At 40.6% G+C, this 18,745-nt stretch overlaps 1 protein-coding gene across 1 annotated transcript in view; it reads left to right on the forward strand.

The window, feature by feature from the left end:
- The window catches only part of rims1b (regulating synaptic membrane exocytosis 1b), a 69,427-nt gene extending 50,682 nt beyond the window's left edge, over positions 1-18,745 (forward strand). The window contains exons 20-33 of the mRNA XM_053329429.1: positions 3,228-3,317; positions 5,784-5,861; positions 6,440-6,505; positions 7,005-7,118; positions 7,656-7,762; positions 8,896-8,999; positions 9,115-9,275; positions 9,564-9,716; positions 13,355-13,572; positions 16,253-16,397; positions 16,965-17,077; positions 17,900-18,001; positions 18,275-18,414; positions 18,527-18,745. Coding sequence (XP_053185404.1) covers positions 3,228-3,317; positions 5,784-5,861; positions 6,440-6,505; positions 7,005-7,118; positions 7,656-7,762; positions 8,896-8,999; positions 9,115-9,275; positions 9,564-9,716; positions 13,355-13,572; positions 16,253-16,397; positions 16,965-17,077; positions 17,900-18,001; positions 18,275-18,414; positions 18,527-18,745 — 1,810 coding nt within the window. The remainder of the gene's footprint in view (positions 1-3,227; positions 3,318-5,783; positions 5,862-6,439; positions 6,506-7,004; positions 7,119-7,655; positions 7,763-8,895; positions 9,000-9,114; positions 9,276-9,563; positions 9,717-13,354; positions 13,573-16,252; positions 16,398-16,964; positions 17,078-17,899; positions 18,002-18,274; positions 18,415-18,526) is intronic.

An 18,745-nucleotide genomic window follows, 5' to 3' on the forward strand; every position in this document is an offset into this window, starting at 1 on the left:
ATCACTCTGTGAGGGGATTAGAGAAGCGCTCGGCGGCTGACCTCAAAGAAGGCAAAGCTCTTTTTGATTAATTCCTTTTATTTTTTTGCATTTGATGTGGTCTCTCTCAGCAGTTGTATACTTTTTCCCACCTTGTTTTTTTTGTGTTTTTTTTTCTTGTCTGGCTTTACGTGCATGATCTGCACCCACATGACCAGGGGCGTAGGTAGATACAGCAACACACTCCCCCCCAAAATGCCCCTATTAGTAAACGGTATCCATAAAGACATTTACAGGTAAGCCTTTAGCGTGAAAGGCAATCCTCGTGTACCCCTTTTTCTGTTTCCTGTCCACCTTTCCCAGACTCACTTGTGGAGTTGATGGGCCATTTTGTTGCGGCAGTGTTCGACGCAATAAATGTCCATGTGTCTCACACCACTGTGCTGCTTGTGCTTGCTATGGTCAGAGTGTGTGCTTTCTTGCTTTGTCATGGTGCTGCTTTAACTAATTTAATAATATGTGTTGCTTTTTTCCCTTCTGTACCGCATCTTTGAGTCCTTTTAAGAAACGTACCTATCCTTTTACATGTTGTAGTCCATTAAGTACAAATCACACATATGTCTATATGTCAATATAGACTTTTTTTTTTGACATTTGCGAAGACAAGTGCCAATAAAGCTTTACTTTCACAAGCTGTGTTGTTAGATAATCAAACCCACACAGGCTAAAAAACAAGCTTACATGGACATTGTGAAGATTATAATGAGAATGTGGTCATTTCTTTTTAATCGTTAATTGAATCTCAAGTCTGGGATGTTGAATATCTGAGAATGTAACACAGAGGAAACATTTTTGACCCATACTGTCAAAAATGGACACATTCCAGCTGTTGGGTACCAATCAGGCTAGAGGTATGGCGCAAGGGTCACCTAAATAACTCTGTTTGTCACTTGGTCCACCACTGAACAACAATTAGATGGAATATCATAACATTTGCTACAGACATTCATTTCCCCCACATGATAAAAAAAAATCACTTCAAAAATGATTTAAAAAACCTCATTCGTCCATGTGTGTTTAGTGCTAATTAGCATGCTAGCACACAGCTAATGCTGAACATGGCAAAGCATCACCATATTAGCCCTCTAAATGTGACCATGTTAGCATGCCGATGTTAGCATTTAGCTCAACATACCACTGTGCCCAAATACAGCCAAACAGAGCTGCTAGCATAAATGTAGACACTTAAGGAGAGCTACAACATCTGGATAACAGTTGTTTAATGTCTTCTGTGGCTTTAAAGGAGGCTACGCATTTATGACTAAAAGCCTAAAACTAGAAGATATAGTTAGCTTGACCCACATTAGAGACCAAAAGTCAGGATATCTTTATCCATGCTGCACCATATTTGACTATAAAAGTACAATACTACTCAATGGTTAATAACGCCTGCCTGGTAATCAGTCTAAAATGTATGCAGTAATGTAAAGAATCTGTGAGTTGCAGTTAATGAGCTACATGTAAAACTAGTGTTGTCTCTTAACATCAGCTGTTGTTGATCATTTGCACCAGATCACTCAGAGTAAATTTACACTTAGAATACACATCCTTTCTCTTTTTTCGCTACCTCTGCAGCGGCATTAAAAACACATAATCATCTGTCAGATTTACTGTAATATCTCATCCCTCGCCACATGACCACCAGACAGTTAAGCAATATCCTCCATTTCTCTTTGTTCTGCTTTAATCCATCCTGTGACACTCCTATACATTTGATAGATGTAGCTTTGGGTTTTCTCGCCACGTGCAGTCTCGACGGCTTTAGATCTTTAGATTGTGTTATATAATGTGCATTACATGTAATCTCCCCATATGTGTGTGTGGGGGGGTCAATCCACAGGGAGGGCATGGAGGAACTCTCTCTATACTCTTACATAATGAATTCCTCGCTGTGATGTCACAGCAGGATGCACTTCATCTCGTTCATTTAGTCCGGGTGGTGTTTCCGGTGATCACCATCCATAGCTTTAAATGTAGACTGTGAACAGGGAGTTGAGGAAGGAAACCATATTTTATGTTGCACCATAATATAAATGTTGCTTCTTTGCCTCCTGATCATTTTGCATGAAGCTTTGTGCCCCCCTCCCCCCCTTTCCCCTCCTGCTCCACCTTCACCTACTTTGTTTCTGCTTATTTCTGTCAGCTGCATGTGTCATTTTTCTTTTTTCCTTTGCCTTCCTTTTTTTGCATGCGGGTCTACTCCCGCCTGTCGTGGGCGGGGCTCTGGCGTACAGCTCCACCCTTCCCGCATGCCTAAAGAGCAAGCCGCCCCACAGGCAAGAAGGGGGCGGCACCATGCCTCGTAGCATCCTTACACACCGTGTGCTCAGGTTCACTGATGAGGTCACGGTTAGGTAAGCACACACCCACTTCACGCACCTCCTCCTCTTCCTCTTCCCTCCCCTCATCCTTCCCTTCGTCCCTGACACATTCTCTTTCCTCCTTTCTTTTTTTTTTTTTTCGGGTGACAACGCACCACAGAGGCTTAAGCATGTACTGGCAAACGCAGAGCATTAAACAACCACTAAACTCCTAAGCCCTCGTTGCATCCGTGCGAGGCATTTGGCCTGAAAACATTATTTGCAATGTCATGCGATGGCACGCAGCCAACCATCTGTTGAAAGCAACTGTTGTCACGGAGCAGCATGACGTGACACACCACAAACATACAGCTGTGAGCATATGCAGCTGAGAGTACAGTGAGCGCTGGCTGCTCTCCTCTCCTCACTCATTCACTTTCCCTCAATACACACTTACAAGCAGTCCCCCTTTTCCACTTAGACCTGGTTCCCATGGCAACCCACCAACCTTCCATTTGAGTGGTCTCACAGTGTATGGCCGCGAGGAATGACTGGCTATGATAAATGGAGATACAGCATCAGAGCCATTACATGTTACTGCACTGTCTGATGGCCTTCCTTATTCTCTCTTTGTCTCTCCCTCTTTCTCTCCATCTCTCTCTTTTTTCCACATTACCTCTCATATAATCCTTCTTTTTCGGACTTTATCTGTTTTTTCTTTTATCCGCCTCCCACTCACTACCTTTTTTTTGATCTCATTTTCTCACATTCTTCACCATCTCTTCTTCCCGTCACATCTCTTCGCATCGTCTGTCCTTGTACATCTTGTCTCCATCTCTGTTTCTCCCCTTCTTTACCTCTCTCTGCTGCCACGCTGTGGCGGTGCAGCGACCTGCAGCCATCGTTGGACAGAGTGAGGAGTGCCAGCACCACTTGTCTGAGACCAGACACCAACTTTCACTCTCCTGACAGAGACAGGTATAAAAAAAAAAGTTAAAAAAAAGAAGAAAACATGCCTTTGTGCACACCAACTCACATTCATTCACACATGTTAAATGGATCAAGTGAATGTTATTTGCACATTTGCACACATTATGATAACTTAATATAAAAATGCATACAGAAATAATAATCATAGACACTTGAAGTTGTCTTTACAGATTGTAGAGCAGTATTTTTCTGGACTGATGATTAAATGATTCAACATTTTTGGGTTTAGGATGCTGCATGTCTTCACCCCAGTTCATGTCATGTGTCTCATCCACACATAAAATAACATAAAACACACCTACAGTACCTGCTGTTTACAATGTGCACTCTCTGAAATAGATACTACTACTACTACTACTACTACTACTACTAATACTAATACTAATAATACAGTTAACCCTTACATACTGTTCATATTCTGACTCATAATTAGTCTCTACACCAATTCACATTCATAAATTCCCCATCTGTCATTAACAAATATTTAATTAATCTGTAATGAAGCTGTCAGACACTCAAAATGAGTTTATTCTATTAATTATGGACAACAATTACATTTACAATCACTATTTGGTCCAGGAGAACATTTCTATAGAATATGAAGAATGTAACAACATGTTTGGTGTATAAACACAGGTTAAATATATTCAAAAATGTGTCTCACCTGCACAAAAATGTAAATGTGTATATAAGGGTTAATTTGTACTTAATTTTTCATGCATATTGGAACTCAAAGTGCTATGGTATTAATAACAGAACACACACAATAAGGAAAATAGTATTAAGAGTTACCTGAATAGAATGTTTTTTATGTCTTTTTTAAGAAGAGACTGGGGTCTGTGCTGCACTCAGATGGTTAGGAAGGCTGTTCCAAATGTGTGGTGCAGCAGAGCAGAAGGCTCAATCCCCTGTGGTGTGGAGCTTAGTACTTGGAGGACTGAAGAAGCAAGCTGCTAGCAGATCTGAGGGTTTGGGTAGAGGTTTGTGGTGTGATCAGGTTCTGTAGGTAGGGACTAGACAAGACTTCAATAGCAGTAGTCAATCCTGAGGGAGACAGAGAATCAGTGCAATTAAAAGAGAATCAGTGTTATATACTGAATTCTGGTGTGACGAGCCAACAAGGAGAGCTTCAGTTTTGCTGCTGTTTAACTTGAGGAAATTTAAATGTAACTGAAGGAAAGGACATCAGAGAGTGAATGCTGTTGATCTTGGATCTGAAAAAGTCAGTGAAGCCGTTACTCTTCTGTAGCCTCAGTTGGGGGTGGGGGGATGGGGAGGGTAATTGTGGCTTCAGGAGATGATTTATAGTGGAGAAAAAAGATGCTCAGTCTGTCTTTAATTTCAAAGACAGAAAATAAGCCAGCACTGTATACTCCACCAGCAGAGGCAGTCTGAATAATGACGGACAAGGTTATAGAGCCTACACATGTACATAAAGTGCACATGATGTGTATTTTGAGAAATATGGAGAGTTACATGAGAAGCCAAAGTGTATTCCTACAATATCAAACTAGTTCCAGCATATTTACATGCTCACAGCAGACATTCTGGCTTGTTGAAGCAGGAAAAGCACAGGTGTGAATAATAACATTATAATGATGGTCCCACTCTATTAAAGGACAGGTTCGCAAATTTTCAAGTCCATCTCAAAAAAGTAGTCAGATGTCCATATGAACACTGAAGCTGGATATTAGCTTCAGATAAACTTTTAAGTACATTTTGGGATTTTGGACACCGTCACTTACATTGTGAGTGTATTATGAAGGGATCTTCTAATTAGGGCCTGACCAATACTGGATTTTCGGGGCCTATACCAATACCGATATTAAGGAAATTGATATATCGGCCGATAATCTTATATATACAGAATATATACATAAACACACTTTTTCTTTTTTTGCAGTAATTCCTCAAATGTGGTTATCAATGCCTATGTAATGCAGGCATGATATTTTACACATAACATAAACATAAACTTTACTGTGCAAAATTCCATCAGTGCACTGAAACTGTAAACTACACTGTGAATTTAATAATTATAAATAACTATAAATAAATCAATAAAAAGTTTGTATGTATATATTAAACTTGAATGAACAAAAAGGAGCAAATATACATAAAATGCTGCCTTTATAACTTAAATATCAGCGCATATCTGTTATAGGCCAATATACTGTATCGGCTTACCAATATATTGGTCTGGCTCTACTTCTAATGGTCAGTATGATCAGGAATGATTATAGCAAGAAAAAACCTATTTCAGTGTTCCTTTGGGCACTAGATTATTGTTTTAAGACAGACTTGAAAAATTGTGAACCTGTCCTTTAATTGTTGTTAATTCCAGCTGTGTTTTTGCTGCTTTGACACAAGTCTCCACCCTTTACTCACTAACAACCTCTCCTACTGTTCCTACCTCGGGATGCCCCCTCCTCCCACCCTTCCACCCCCCTCTAGGTGCTCCAACTCTTTGCCCCGCAAGACTCCCCCAAGACCAAGGATCTTAGTAGAACATGTGGCCCCTGAGGAAGACAGGTACCAGGCCTGCCCACTTTAAAACTAAAGCTCTGCTTTCCTGCTTATACCCTCCTGACCCCCCACCCCCCACCCCCACCCACACTCTGGAGCCTATCCTGTAGCCTAGAGCTCACCCTGTAGATGATAGCACTGCACAGATCTTTTCCCCCTTTTTTCCTGTAAATAGTTGTGATCTAAGGCTGTGTGATCCCTCCTTTTACTCTGCACCTGCTCTTTCTGCTGTGCACCTGTTCTCCACTTCTGGCTTGGAAGCACTTTTCTTTGCTGGTGGAAAAGAAAAAAAAAAGTTCACGGAATGTGCAATACTTCTACTGCTATATTGCTTTTTTCTCCTTTTTCTTTTTTTTTTTACAAACCACAAAAACCAACAAGTAAAGCCTTAATGTGAGCTGTTTACATTATATCAACATATCAATATTCAGTTTTCAGTTTTACCATTTGCCATTCTCCATCTCGTGTTTGCCCCCCCCCTCTCTTTCTCTCTCTCTGTCTCTCTCTCTGTCTGTCTCTCTCTCTCTCTCTCTCTCTCTCTCTCTCTCTCTCTCCCTCTCTGTGGCTACTGTTAGTCAAAACAGGCAGTGTAGCAATTCATCAAGTCCAAACTGTCTAAGGGGCAGCAAAAAAAGCCTGGAGGGTGACAGGTAAGATCATTCATTCGTTCATCTCCTCTCATTACTGTCACCTCTTTTCTTCTCTCTGGAGCAATATGATATGTGTTTTATTGTCAAAGCTTTCTGCCATGAAGAAAATATGAACACACTATTTAATTTTTATACTTACATTTTCTCAATGAGACTTTTTTTATTTATTTGTGTGCATCTTTTTAATTTTTGGTAGTGTGATTCCACATTACTACTGGAAGTCTTTTGTCTGGTTTACATGGCTGGAGTAAAGCCACATTCACTACAAGAACTCTACCTGTTAAAGGAATATTCTTTTCTATTTTGGCAAGAGAAAACAATGAAGTGTGTTTCCTAAAAATGTCAAACTATTCCTTTAACCTCTTTTCACAGATTTAACAGCATTACACACACACAGGCCCCCGAAAACAGCAACATTTGTGTCTTATCTTCATCTGATTTCATTCTTCTGTATTAAGATTTTATATATTTTTTATTTCTTTTTATTTGCCGATGGCAGTCGCATCCAGCCCACCTCTATCCTGAGGGGCAGTAGGGGGAGAGGGGGCCCACTGAGGCCCTTTGGCCAGACTGCCCTGGCAGGGTCCTGTACTAACTCTCCACGGCCAGACAGGTGCATGCTATTGCCAGCAGTACGCCTCTACTCCCCGTGTGCTGATTTCCTCTCTATGACACTGAGTGTAATATCACACTAGTATGCACACGTACCCCATGTATACACCATGTCCCAAAATCATCTTACAGTCAATTTTTTGACATCAAATGCTGTTCAGTAGTGTGTTAGCTGTGTGGATATTTAAATATTTTAATGCAGATATAAAGCTGTAGATATAAAGATATTTCCTGTAGAAATGTACTTTCTCCATGTTAACATGTAATGCTGGGACATGTCTAAATACTGGAATACTGTGCATACTCTATATAAACACACTCAGTGCTCCTCCTTTCCTTCTTTACCAGTGATTGTGATGCATTCCTCTTCCAACTTGACCTTTGACCTTTTAACGCTGGCCATCTCTTTATTTCATTCTGTGATTGAAGATTTGGGCTGCACCTCATTTACTGAAAAATGGATTGATAGTAATATGTGATTATTTCTTTTTCTTTTCTTCCCCCCGTTTCTTTGTGTCTTCATGTTGTGGTCTATCAGAGCACACCATCATGGCAGCCCCTCCTCTCCCACTGGGACTCCATCATCAGGTCGCAGGGGCAGGCAGCTGCCACAGCTCCCTGCTAAGAGCAGCAGCATAGAGATAGGTATGACCTGTTTATGGAAGGGAGGGTGGGGAGGGCAGGGGGCGGGTGCAGGGTTTGGATTCAGAGAGGGTGAGGGGGTGCAGAATGAAGTCATTAGTCATCTGTGATTGTAGTAAATAACATATGCTGAGTTAGTGTCTGAAAATGACATTTAGTTTTACTGGTAGGCTGAGCTGAGCTGAGGCTGGTAAATCTTTTAACACACACCACTAAAATAAAAATAAATACAGCAAGTGATGACTTTTACAACTGAAATAAAGCTTTAGTCACCAAAAAAGAACTATTGTGTCATGTACACTCCCTTTTGCTTCTTTTTTTTAACTTTTGTGTCTTTTTATTATATTATACACTCATTACAAACATACTTGTAGGAAAAGATACACTACTAAGATATACTAACAATTGAAGCAATTTAGGTGAGTGTATCAACATTTTTACATTTTTCTGGATTATAAAACTTAATGTAAGGACAGTGTTCAGTGAGATATTGACCAATCACTGAAATTACAACCCAAAAATTTCAAGATTTAAATCAATATTTAACACTCGTTTTTGCTGCTTACCCTTCTCTCTTTCCTTTGCCCTCACATTATAACTCAAAATACAAACATGCAGATAATAAATCAGGTGAAAGAGACTCATCTGAATCCACAGAGGTATAGAGGAACACTGTATCACTTAATCCTTCTCAAAAGTTCTGGTTCCAACAGCATTTTAATATATATATATATATATATATATATACAGTATATATACAGTATATATATATATATATATATATTTGTTTTAGCTGCCTTAGCTGCCAGACGGGTGGGGTTTAATGTATCTTTAGCTACAATGTCAGATGTAGTTGTCATGTTCTGTGACAGTTTAACATCTCTATCTGACTTTTCCCACTAACTCAGACTAAAATCATATTTTTTTCTCAGTATGACTATCATCATTCCTGTGTGACCCTGTTAGCATCCATCATATGGGTCTACTTGATGTCCTATCAGTGCACATCATGCTCCATCTAGTGTCAGGAACCAGATCCTGCATCTTTAGGACATCCTCTCTACTGTCTCTCATTGGAACGCACCAGTCTTACTAACGTTTTATTTCTTTTTCTATTCTTCCTCTTCCTGCCGCAGCCCTTGCGGTGGAGGAGCGAGCCCGACAGCTGCAGATGAAAGTACATTCCTACCGGCCTTCAGCCTCCCACGACCCCGAGACGGACCTCAAGACCAAACGGGAGGTCAGCGTCCATTTGCTCGAAAAACTCCACCTGCACTCGCTTAATGACGTGTGTTGACTTTTTCTTCTCCTCGGCTTAGGCAAAAATAATCATCTCTCTCCTCTCCTGTGTGTAGATGTACGCAGAACAGAGGCGCAGCAGTGACAACATGTCGGCCAGATCGTCAGACAGTGATATGAGTGATGTGTCAGCTCTCTCCCGTGCCAGCAGTGCCTCCCGCCTCAGTAGCACCAGCTACATGTCTATCCAATCAGAACGACCCGGGGGACGACTCAGGTCAGTCTTCATTGGCTAGTCATGTGTTCTATTTAAATGTTAAAAGTGCTTTGACTGTAGGCCAATCCATTCAATTTTAATTACACTTAATTTTGTTTTGTTTTATGCATGCTTATCAATCTGTGTCTGTTTTTTTTTTCTGCACACCAAATGCTGCATGTTTCTGGCCATCTGCATGCTCTGTCTCCTCTACACACACACACACACACACACACACACACACACACACACACACACACACACACAAACACACACACAAAAACAACGAACGACGGCTACTAAACTCAGGTCCAAGTCATTAGAGGAGGAGAAGAAGGACAGGAGGATTTCGTGGGGGGTGAATGGAGAGGAGGGGAGGAGGAGGTCGGCGGGAAAGAGACGTTTCTCTGAGGAGTTGAAGCGCAGGAGACACACTGTAGCTGGAGACACAAGGGAGTCCAGGTAAAGATCAATACATCCCAAATGGTGAATTCACCGATGACGGCAGACGATCCATCTTCTCTCGCTGCGCAAGCCGCCCTTCATCCCTAAAGATAGAATCCTTCAATCCTCCATTTGTCTAAGACAACAGCAAAGCGATGGAAGCTTGCGTCTTGCTCAAGGACATTCGAGCAGGGAGGAGACTTGTTGTTAAACTTGAATCTTCTTATTTTTTAAGATGCAGTCAGCTTATTCACACTGAAATATCTGGTTGAACAGGATCACGTTAAAAAGGCACTTTACCAATTTTATATTTAAAGATCAGTTTAGTGTGAAACAGTTGAATAATGTCTGTAAGTTTAAGAATATAACCATATTCTAAACATATGCAATCAAGATGCATTATGGTAAATGTAGGCTTTAACAATAGCAGGGATCTAAAATCAGGATCCCTATTTTGACCATACTCTTTACATTGTCTTCCAAAATACCCCAACTTTAAAGGGGTGCAACACTAACTTTCTATAGATCTCCTTTAACTGAGCATAGTTGTTACTAATAAAAATGTGAACAAGACTGAATTACACTGACAATACATTGAAAGTCTTTTCTACTAGTAAAATGCCTTTAAAACATTGGCATCAATTGTTTTCAGGTTTGTATTCATTCATATGGAGCATAAAATGAGAATTCATTTTAAAAATCTGAACAAAACAAATTAGTTTTTAGAAATCTAATAAAAAATATGAGAATTCAAAAATTAACTAACTGCTAAATAAAAACTATACATCTGCTAAAAGAGAGAAGCTCAACTCAAACTAATAGAGCTGAAATACACATTTGAAAAATAGATTTAAAAAAGAAAAATCACCACGTTCTCTTCATGCGTCCACACACACATACACACACACACACCCATCCCCGGCTGACCAGTAGCAGGGTGCTGACAGGGACAAACGACCCTATCCCAGTGGTCTTCAGTAGGCCAGCTGGTGATGTAGTGCAGCTTATTAGCCAGCTAATGTATTGAGGTCTGGGAGGAGGAGAGAAAGGGCAGCCGTTCTTTATGGCCTTACCACAGATCAATCCAAATAGAGCGTTATAAGAGCACGGCCCCACGGCCTTTGACACACTTTCTGCAGTTGGAGGTGAGACAGAGAGAGAGGTAGTGCTTCTTTGCTTCTGTATGGAGGAAGAGATTATTTTCTATATTAAACATTTAGCAGTTAAGTGTATGGAGTTTATTAAGTATCTCATTCTAGTTCCAGTTCATCTCAAAAGTGTTGGACAGGGTTAAATTAATGGCTCTGTGCAGACCAGTCAAGTTCTTCAAGATCATATTTAGGAAACTGTTGCCCTTCCCCAACTCTTGGAAGTACATCATTTTCTAGAATATCACTATATGCTGTAGCATTTCCTCAACTGGAACCAGGGACTTAACCTAAACCACTAAGAACAGAAGCAAAAGTCTCCAAAATATGTGCACACCGAAACTTAAAGGTGCATTATGTAGAATTTTAAAGGTGCAGTATGTAGAATTTTAAAGGTGCAATATATAGAATTTTAAAGGGCAGTATGTAGAATTTTAAAGGTGCAATGTGTAGAATTTAGTAGTAGCTAGTTGAAAGGACTTGGCAGAAATGGAATATAATTTTGATAAGTATGTGTTAATTAGTGTATAATCACCCGGAATTAAGAATCCTGTTTTCGTTACTTTATATCTATATAGGGATCCGGTCCCCTTCCACCGAGGCCGCCATGTTGCATTGTCCTGTTTCTATAGTACAGAACAGACAACCAAACACTTGCCTTTCTCATTTTTTGTGAGTTTTGTAGCGACTGTATATTCTCCTACATCCTTGGAAGGGAAGAGTGGGGGTATTCAGGTGTTCAACCTCACCACTAGATGCCACTAAATCCTACACACTGTACCTTTAAGAGTACAAAGAGAGAAAAAATCAAGCAAAGAAAAGACTGAGAGCATCGCCATCCTTTCTACTCGTTGTTTTATACATAGTTGCTCATATGATGTCAAATCTTGATATGCCTACAGATAACAATAACATAGATTATGTCAAATAGACAGGCAGACAGGTATTGTAGAAAGATGCAGACAGTGTTTCTGGCTGTTCAGGTGCTGGTTTCAGATGAGTTTTTAGACAGTGGGGAGTGTGTGTGTGTTTGCAGTGAAAACACAGGTTGTCAGCAACACTTTATAAAAACAGTTGGTCAGTTTTAGAAAGCCCAAAATGTAACTTCTCTATAATTCAGATGGGAGGTCAGTTTTTAGGGAGGCGATGTATGAATTATTAATCCACTGTTGTACAAAAGCCTTGCTGGCCTCAGGTCAGTCCTCACTCACTGTGAGATATTAATATCTGTATTCTGTGGATGCTCTCACATCTACTTCAGGCCTGTTTAATGGCGTTTGGAGGTGACTGACTACATACTACAGAGGAGCAGAAATGGAGGCAGCAGTGACACATCAAACGCTCCTTACATCTTTGACCTTTGCACTTCAACTTTTCCCTTTGCTTGATATGTCTTCATTGTTTCTTGATGTACTGCTTCTCATCAATTTGAAGTAATCCAGTGTATGCTGCTCATGTTAATCAAGTCTTAGTCAGGTTCAGATTTCTTGCCTTACTTTGAATTTTTGGCATTTATTCAGTATCACTTTTAAACAAAAACAAAAAAATGCACAAATTACAAGGATTTCAGCCTAAGACAATGATACATGACTGATATAATGTTACAAATATATCACACACTGGACATACATGCATGTCAATTTGCATTTCTTACAGTATTATTTTTGTTATATTTTGTTCTTGTTTTCTGTGTCTGTGCCTCTGTGTGTATCTTTGTGTTTGTGTGCTCCCACCTGCATGTCTCAGATCCTTCCTTTCATGCATCCTGTGCTGTGACTGTCTGGATTCCCTTGACCCTCCAAACCTGGATCCTCGCCACCCGTCCTACCCCTCCGCTGCACGCCCTTCCCTAACCCCTCTGCAGGGGGCGGCAGAGAGGCCTCAAACCACCCTTCCCCATCCAAGTCTTTCTCCGGCTCCTCCGGGCCAGTGGACTGTGGTTGTTAGGGGCCCACAGGGAGTAGATACTATGGGGGGCAGGGGCAGTATAGCTGGGCTCTCATGCAGCACTTTGACCCCCTCTGAGGGGATGGACACGCGGTGGCTCCTCCGTACCCCTAGGAGGCAGCGTTTTACACTGGGAAACTTTTGCCCACGCTTAGTGGCTTGTTTCAGAAGAATGAACTTTAACTCATAGCATTATTTCTGCTTGACAGCTTTTGGACTGCTAAAATATTAGATTTTTGTTCTACCAAGAGGGTCACATGTGTCCTAAATCTAGTCCTGGCTGCATCATGATGTAACACCAAACCACCAAACACTGATAGCATGTGCCACTTGAGTGTGGCTTCCTCATTTCTGTTCTGTAGAATCCCAGATGTTTACTCATCTGTTATTTTTCTAACATGCTCCAGAATTAAACATCAACCCTCAACCACAACCAGTGTGAAACATTACATTTGTCACCTCTAGTCAACCATGCTGTTTATAGTTTTGTGTTCTACTAAAGTGAAGGTACAGTAAAACAGGACGTTCACTACAGCATCACTCACCATCTTCTCTCTCCAGTCGGCAGATGCGAGCGTCAGCGGGCCGCAGCATGCTAAAGAGCTCCAGCGTGAGCGGGGAGATCTACACCCAAGAGCGAACAGACGGCAGCCAATCGGACACAGCGCTGGGCACGGTGGGCGGCGGCAGCAAAAAGAGACGCTCCAGCCTCAGTGCCAGGGTGGTGGCCATTGTGGGTAACCGCCGCAGCCGCAGCACTTCACAGATCAGCGGCCCTGGTGAGTCACAGTAGGAACCTAAAAAAAATGTTCCCTGGTTTTCTAGCAAACCTCATAATGTACACTATTACACATGTATGAAATGTTGTTCGCCTGAATGGAAAGTTCCATTTCAATGTGCACATAATACTGCAGTGATGCTCTTCATGACATCTATGAGGACAGATTCAGGAAGAAAGTCCTCTGCATTGTGAAGGACTGTCACCATCCAGTTCATACACTATCTGATCTTCTGCCTTCTGGCAAGAGATACCACTCTGTTAAAGCAAAGACAGCCAGAATATGCAAGAGTTACTATCCACAGGCCATTAGAATTGTAAATATGACATAATCATATATGTATATACAGTATATATATATACATATATATATATATGGGTGGAATGACAATAAACTTGAACTTGAATTTAACCCCCCCTAGGGAGAAATTCAAAAACTGACACAACAGTAGCCTCTTAATAGTAAAAGTGGTAAATAATAAAATAAAATAAACAATCTCTGTGTAAAATAATCTGCAACTATTAAATGCATAAGTCCTGATACTATATACATGTGTGCAGTATTCCTGGGATTTCCATTGTAAGGACAGCCTCAGTCTTATAAGCAGGAGCTGTGCTGTTATACCGTCTGATGGCTGTGGAAAAATTTTAAATAAATTATTTTAATTGTATTTTTCCAGACTTAAAATAAGGTACATTTGGAGGTATAATTGCTTGATTGACAGATCTCTCAGCCTATCACACTCTTGCTCCTCTCAGGCTTCCTTGAACTAACGACTGACTAACTGTTTCATCATGTATCCAATCAATTCATCACTCATAGACTGATGAATTATGTCTTCTGTGGCTTTGGAGCTTTGTCTGAGAAAATAACCCTGATTATTTAATAGTGACGTCATCAGGGTTAACTCATCTTGGGAAAGAAGGCTACAAATTTATAACAGATGAGCTTTGTTACATCAGTGGATTCACAGCTGTTTGTTTTTTTCCAAGCATCTTTGTTTGGTAAAATCAACATACAGATAATAGAGCCATATAAAAAAGAAGGCATGCATATCAAACAGGTTTAATAAAAAACAGGAAAATAAATACACAGTGTACAATCTGTGTAGTGTATTAATTTATATAATATTAATAATATTATCTCTGGCAGAGTCAAGCTACAAATCAAGATACCTCCACCTCTGCTGCTTCCACCTCCATCCTTTTTAACATCAGTCAAGGAAGTACAATACTAAGTCACTAGAGGGCCTCGTAAAGGATCTATCTGCTTATTTTCAGGCTGGCAAACAGAGCAGAGATTGTGCGTCCAAAATATTACAGGTGCTGGAGCCAAAACTCAGATAGAAGCTCTCGTCATGAAGCAGATTGTGTTCTTCAGAAGGTTTCTAATCAGTTCTGTGTGGGGAGCAGGTTGATTTATAATTAAGGCAGATTGCAAACATTCACAGTAATTAAGGAGAGTATGTACCTGACCGCACCTGATGAAGGTCACTGTGTTAGTACAGTGTGTTCACCATATTTCAGTTTTAAATTCAGCTGTATTTTATAATTTTTCCAACCTTCAGACCCCAAAAATCTACCTCACTCACACACACATACTCTAATGTCCTGAGGAGCAGATCGTGCTGAAACTCCGCAAATTGCAAAGTGTCCTTTTTTTTGTTCTGTAACAAACGAACCTCTCTACTGCAAACAACCAAATGATATGTTCCGGGAGAGTTTGGGAACATCGTGGGCCGGGCTGAGAAGCTGAGAGCCCCTTGCAGCTCAGCTCCCAGTCACACACACACACACACACACACACACACACACACACACTGCGGAACCTCGCTGGTCCCAATCCAACTCCCATTTAGACTTCTTTTACCACGATGGGGGTGGGGGGGGGGGGGGGTGATGAAAGCCAAACCACTGTGTTCCCTTTCTTTGTAGCAGACATAAAAAGCTATTAGAGGACACTGGGCCTAGAGGGGGTCACTCTCTCTCTCTTTCTCTCTCGCCCTGATGTAGAGAAGAGAGAGAGAGGAAGTAGAGATAGAAAACAGATCAAGCTTAATTTGGAAAATTCTTCCTGTTCATGATGGATGGGAGCAGACGCAGGTAAGGCTTTTTAAACTTTAGGATATTTTTTGTGTTATTATGATTATGATGAGCTGCTACTTGATAACTCAGAGATGATGGGAGGGTCTGGAATGCAGCTTTTTTCCCTCTTTGCACCATACGTGCCAGTATCATGAGTCAGAAGGTGCCAAGATGCCACACCAGTGCTTTTTGAGCTTGTTTTTCTGTTGTTTTTTTTTCCCTACCTAAAGATTTCCTGTTTACTACTGATTACCAGAGGGAACGGGGTTAGCAGGACATGGGTGCGACTTTGGCCACGCTTCAGACGAAGACATCACAGAATCCTTATAACTGGATCTGTGGGCCGTCCTGTGATTTTCTACTTTATCTACCCCCCACCAGTGAATGGTTTAATCTGAAAGAGTTTCCATTGATAAAAGGGCAACTGGAAACTGGTTCATGTTTCTACAACCACAACATGCTTTAAAGGAGATCTCTCTCTTTCTCCGCAAACTCTGTCATCTTCCATGTTTTATATATGAAAGATCTGAACAGAGGCTTTTATCTATATCTATTTTTTTAGGGGTAACATTGTGTTTTTTTCCTCTTTCATCCAGAGGGGAAGAGTAAGAAGGAGAAGGGTGCGCCCATCCAGAGGAGCACAGAGACCGGCATGGCAGTGGAGCTGACCAGGAACATGAGTCGCCAGCCTAGCAGAGAGTCCAACAATGGCAGCATGAACAGCTACAACTCTGAGGGAAAGTCAGTAAAACCACCACCTCCATCCCTCCATCATCACACACTCTACATCTCCCTGATTTATCATTATTTTTAGAGAGCTGAAAGGAGAATCCCTGTTACATTTATACCTATTTTACATCCCTGCATAATTGACACTATTAAAACTACTGTATCCTGAAATGAACTGTTCCTTAATAAATGGACATGGGTGTGCCGGTAGAGTTTGTATATGAGGGAGTATGTGAAACAGGGAGTGGTACAGTACGTTCAGGCAGGAGCTGACAGTAAACTGTGTAACATAATGAGCACACTCAGTTCGGACACAGTGATGCGATGATAAAACACAAAGTTTGACTGAATCAAATTAAAGCCCAGTGTTTTCCTGTGATGGATTGTCTTAGCTCAGACACTTTTCCGAGCTGTTTTTAACGCTGTAAATAATGACCGTCAGCAAATTGTTCAGGTTCTCCTAAAGGCGGTAAAATGAGACACTGCTGACTGTACACACACTAGTCTTTGTCTTTGATATCAAAAATTGTGCTGTAACATAACAGTTCCTGATTATTTTCTGTGTTTTCTGTGTTGTAGTTTGATCTTCTCTGGAGTCAATCTGGGTGCCAGCAGTCAGTTCAGTGACTTCCTGGATGGTCTAGGACCGGCTCAGTTAGTAGGCAGGCAGACACTGGCTACACCTGCCATAGGTGAGATACTAGAGATACGAGAGATTTGTTCTGTTCTCTTCTTCTCTTCTTCTCTTCTCTTTTTCTCCCTCTTTAATCTCAATTCAGGTTTACCACCTTCACTGTAACACTGATCTATCTTTTTCTTTTCTTCTTTAGTTTATCTCCTAATTATCTCCTAATTTCAGTGTATTTTATTTTTTTAATGTATGATTATGATTATCATTTTATTTTATTCATTCATGTAATTTTATTTTTTAACCAGTTTCATTATTACTATTACTTTTTTTTTATTTGCTGTTTCTTCTCTTATTGGGTTTATCTTCTAATCAAAATGTATTTTAGTTTTTTTAAATTAAATTTTTTTTTAATTTATTTTGAATAAAATATGATATGAATATATTATTATTATTGTTATTATTATTATTATTATTATTATTATTATTATTATTATTATTATTATTATTTATTACTATTAGTAGTAGTAGTAGTAGTAATAGCAGTATCAATAGTATTATTAGTAATTTTTTTTTAAATGACTTTCTGGTGTGTGTTGCTCCAGCATATTTTTATATATCAGTTTTGATGACATTTACAATGATTTTTCACAGTTTTTTTGTGGCCTTTCACCCACTTTATATAGGCCTGACCACTAATAACCTTCATATATATACTGATGTATGTTTTTAAAGGCTGAGTGTGTGGTCACCACCACATACACTTGTGAGTGATATTGTCTGACCATACATGCAGCTCTGCAGTACAAGCTGTGCACAAAGTTGATTGATCTGTCTCTGTGGTATTAAACCAATCATCTCTTTGTCATCATCATCTGTTTCCTAGGTGACATCCAGATTGGGATGATGGAGAAAAAGGGTCAGCTGGAGGTTGAAGTTATCAGAGCGCGTGGACTTGTCCAAAAGCCAGGATCCAAATCTCTCCCTGGTAAAAACCTGACCCACCCTGAGATATGAGAGCGGCTCATTCCTCCCTCCCTCCCTCCCTCCCTCCTTCTCATCACACACGTCATCCACACACTCCTTTTCGCATTATCATATGATATACACCCTCCATCCAGTAGACACCCAGCTGAAGCTCACACTGTTCTTCTACTCCTCATGAACATATAACCAACTGTGAGATCTGATTCAGATTATATTGGCGAGGCGCTTTGCTTCCCCACTAATGGCTTTTTTATTGTTTCGTCTCTGCCTTCAGCTCCATATGTCAAGGTCTATCTGCTGAATAATGGAGCGTACGTAGCCAAAAAGAAAACCAAGATTGCACGGAAAACACTTGACCCACTGTACCAGCAAGCACTGCTATTCGAGGAAAGCCCACAGGGTAAAGTCTTACAGGTGAGCACAAGATATATATCTTCATCATTTTTTTCTTTCTCCAAATTCACCCCTCAGGAGGAACTAGACTACTGTGTAATTTGACCAAAACTGATTTTATTGCCTCCTTCAGGTGATTGTATGGGGAGACTACGGCCGCATGGACCATAAAAGCTTCATGGGAGTTGCACAAATCCTATTGGAGGAACTGGACTTATCAAGCACAGTAATCGGTTGGTACAAGTTGTTCCCACCTTCCTCCTTGGTGGATCCGACGCTCGCCTCCCTAACACGGCGAGCTTCCCAGTCATCGCTGGACAGCTCCTCTGGACCACCAGGGGTCCGATCCTAG

This window comes from Scomber japonicus, chromosome 2 (genome assembly GCF_027409825.1).
Source record: "Scomber japonicus isolate fScoJap1 chromosome 2, fScoJap1.pri, whole genome shotgun sequence".
Classification (NCBI taxonomy): Eukaryota; Metazoa; Chordata; class Actinopteri; order Scombriformes; family Scombridae; genus Scomber; species Scomber japonicus.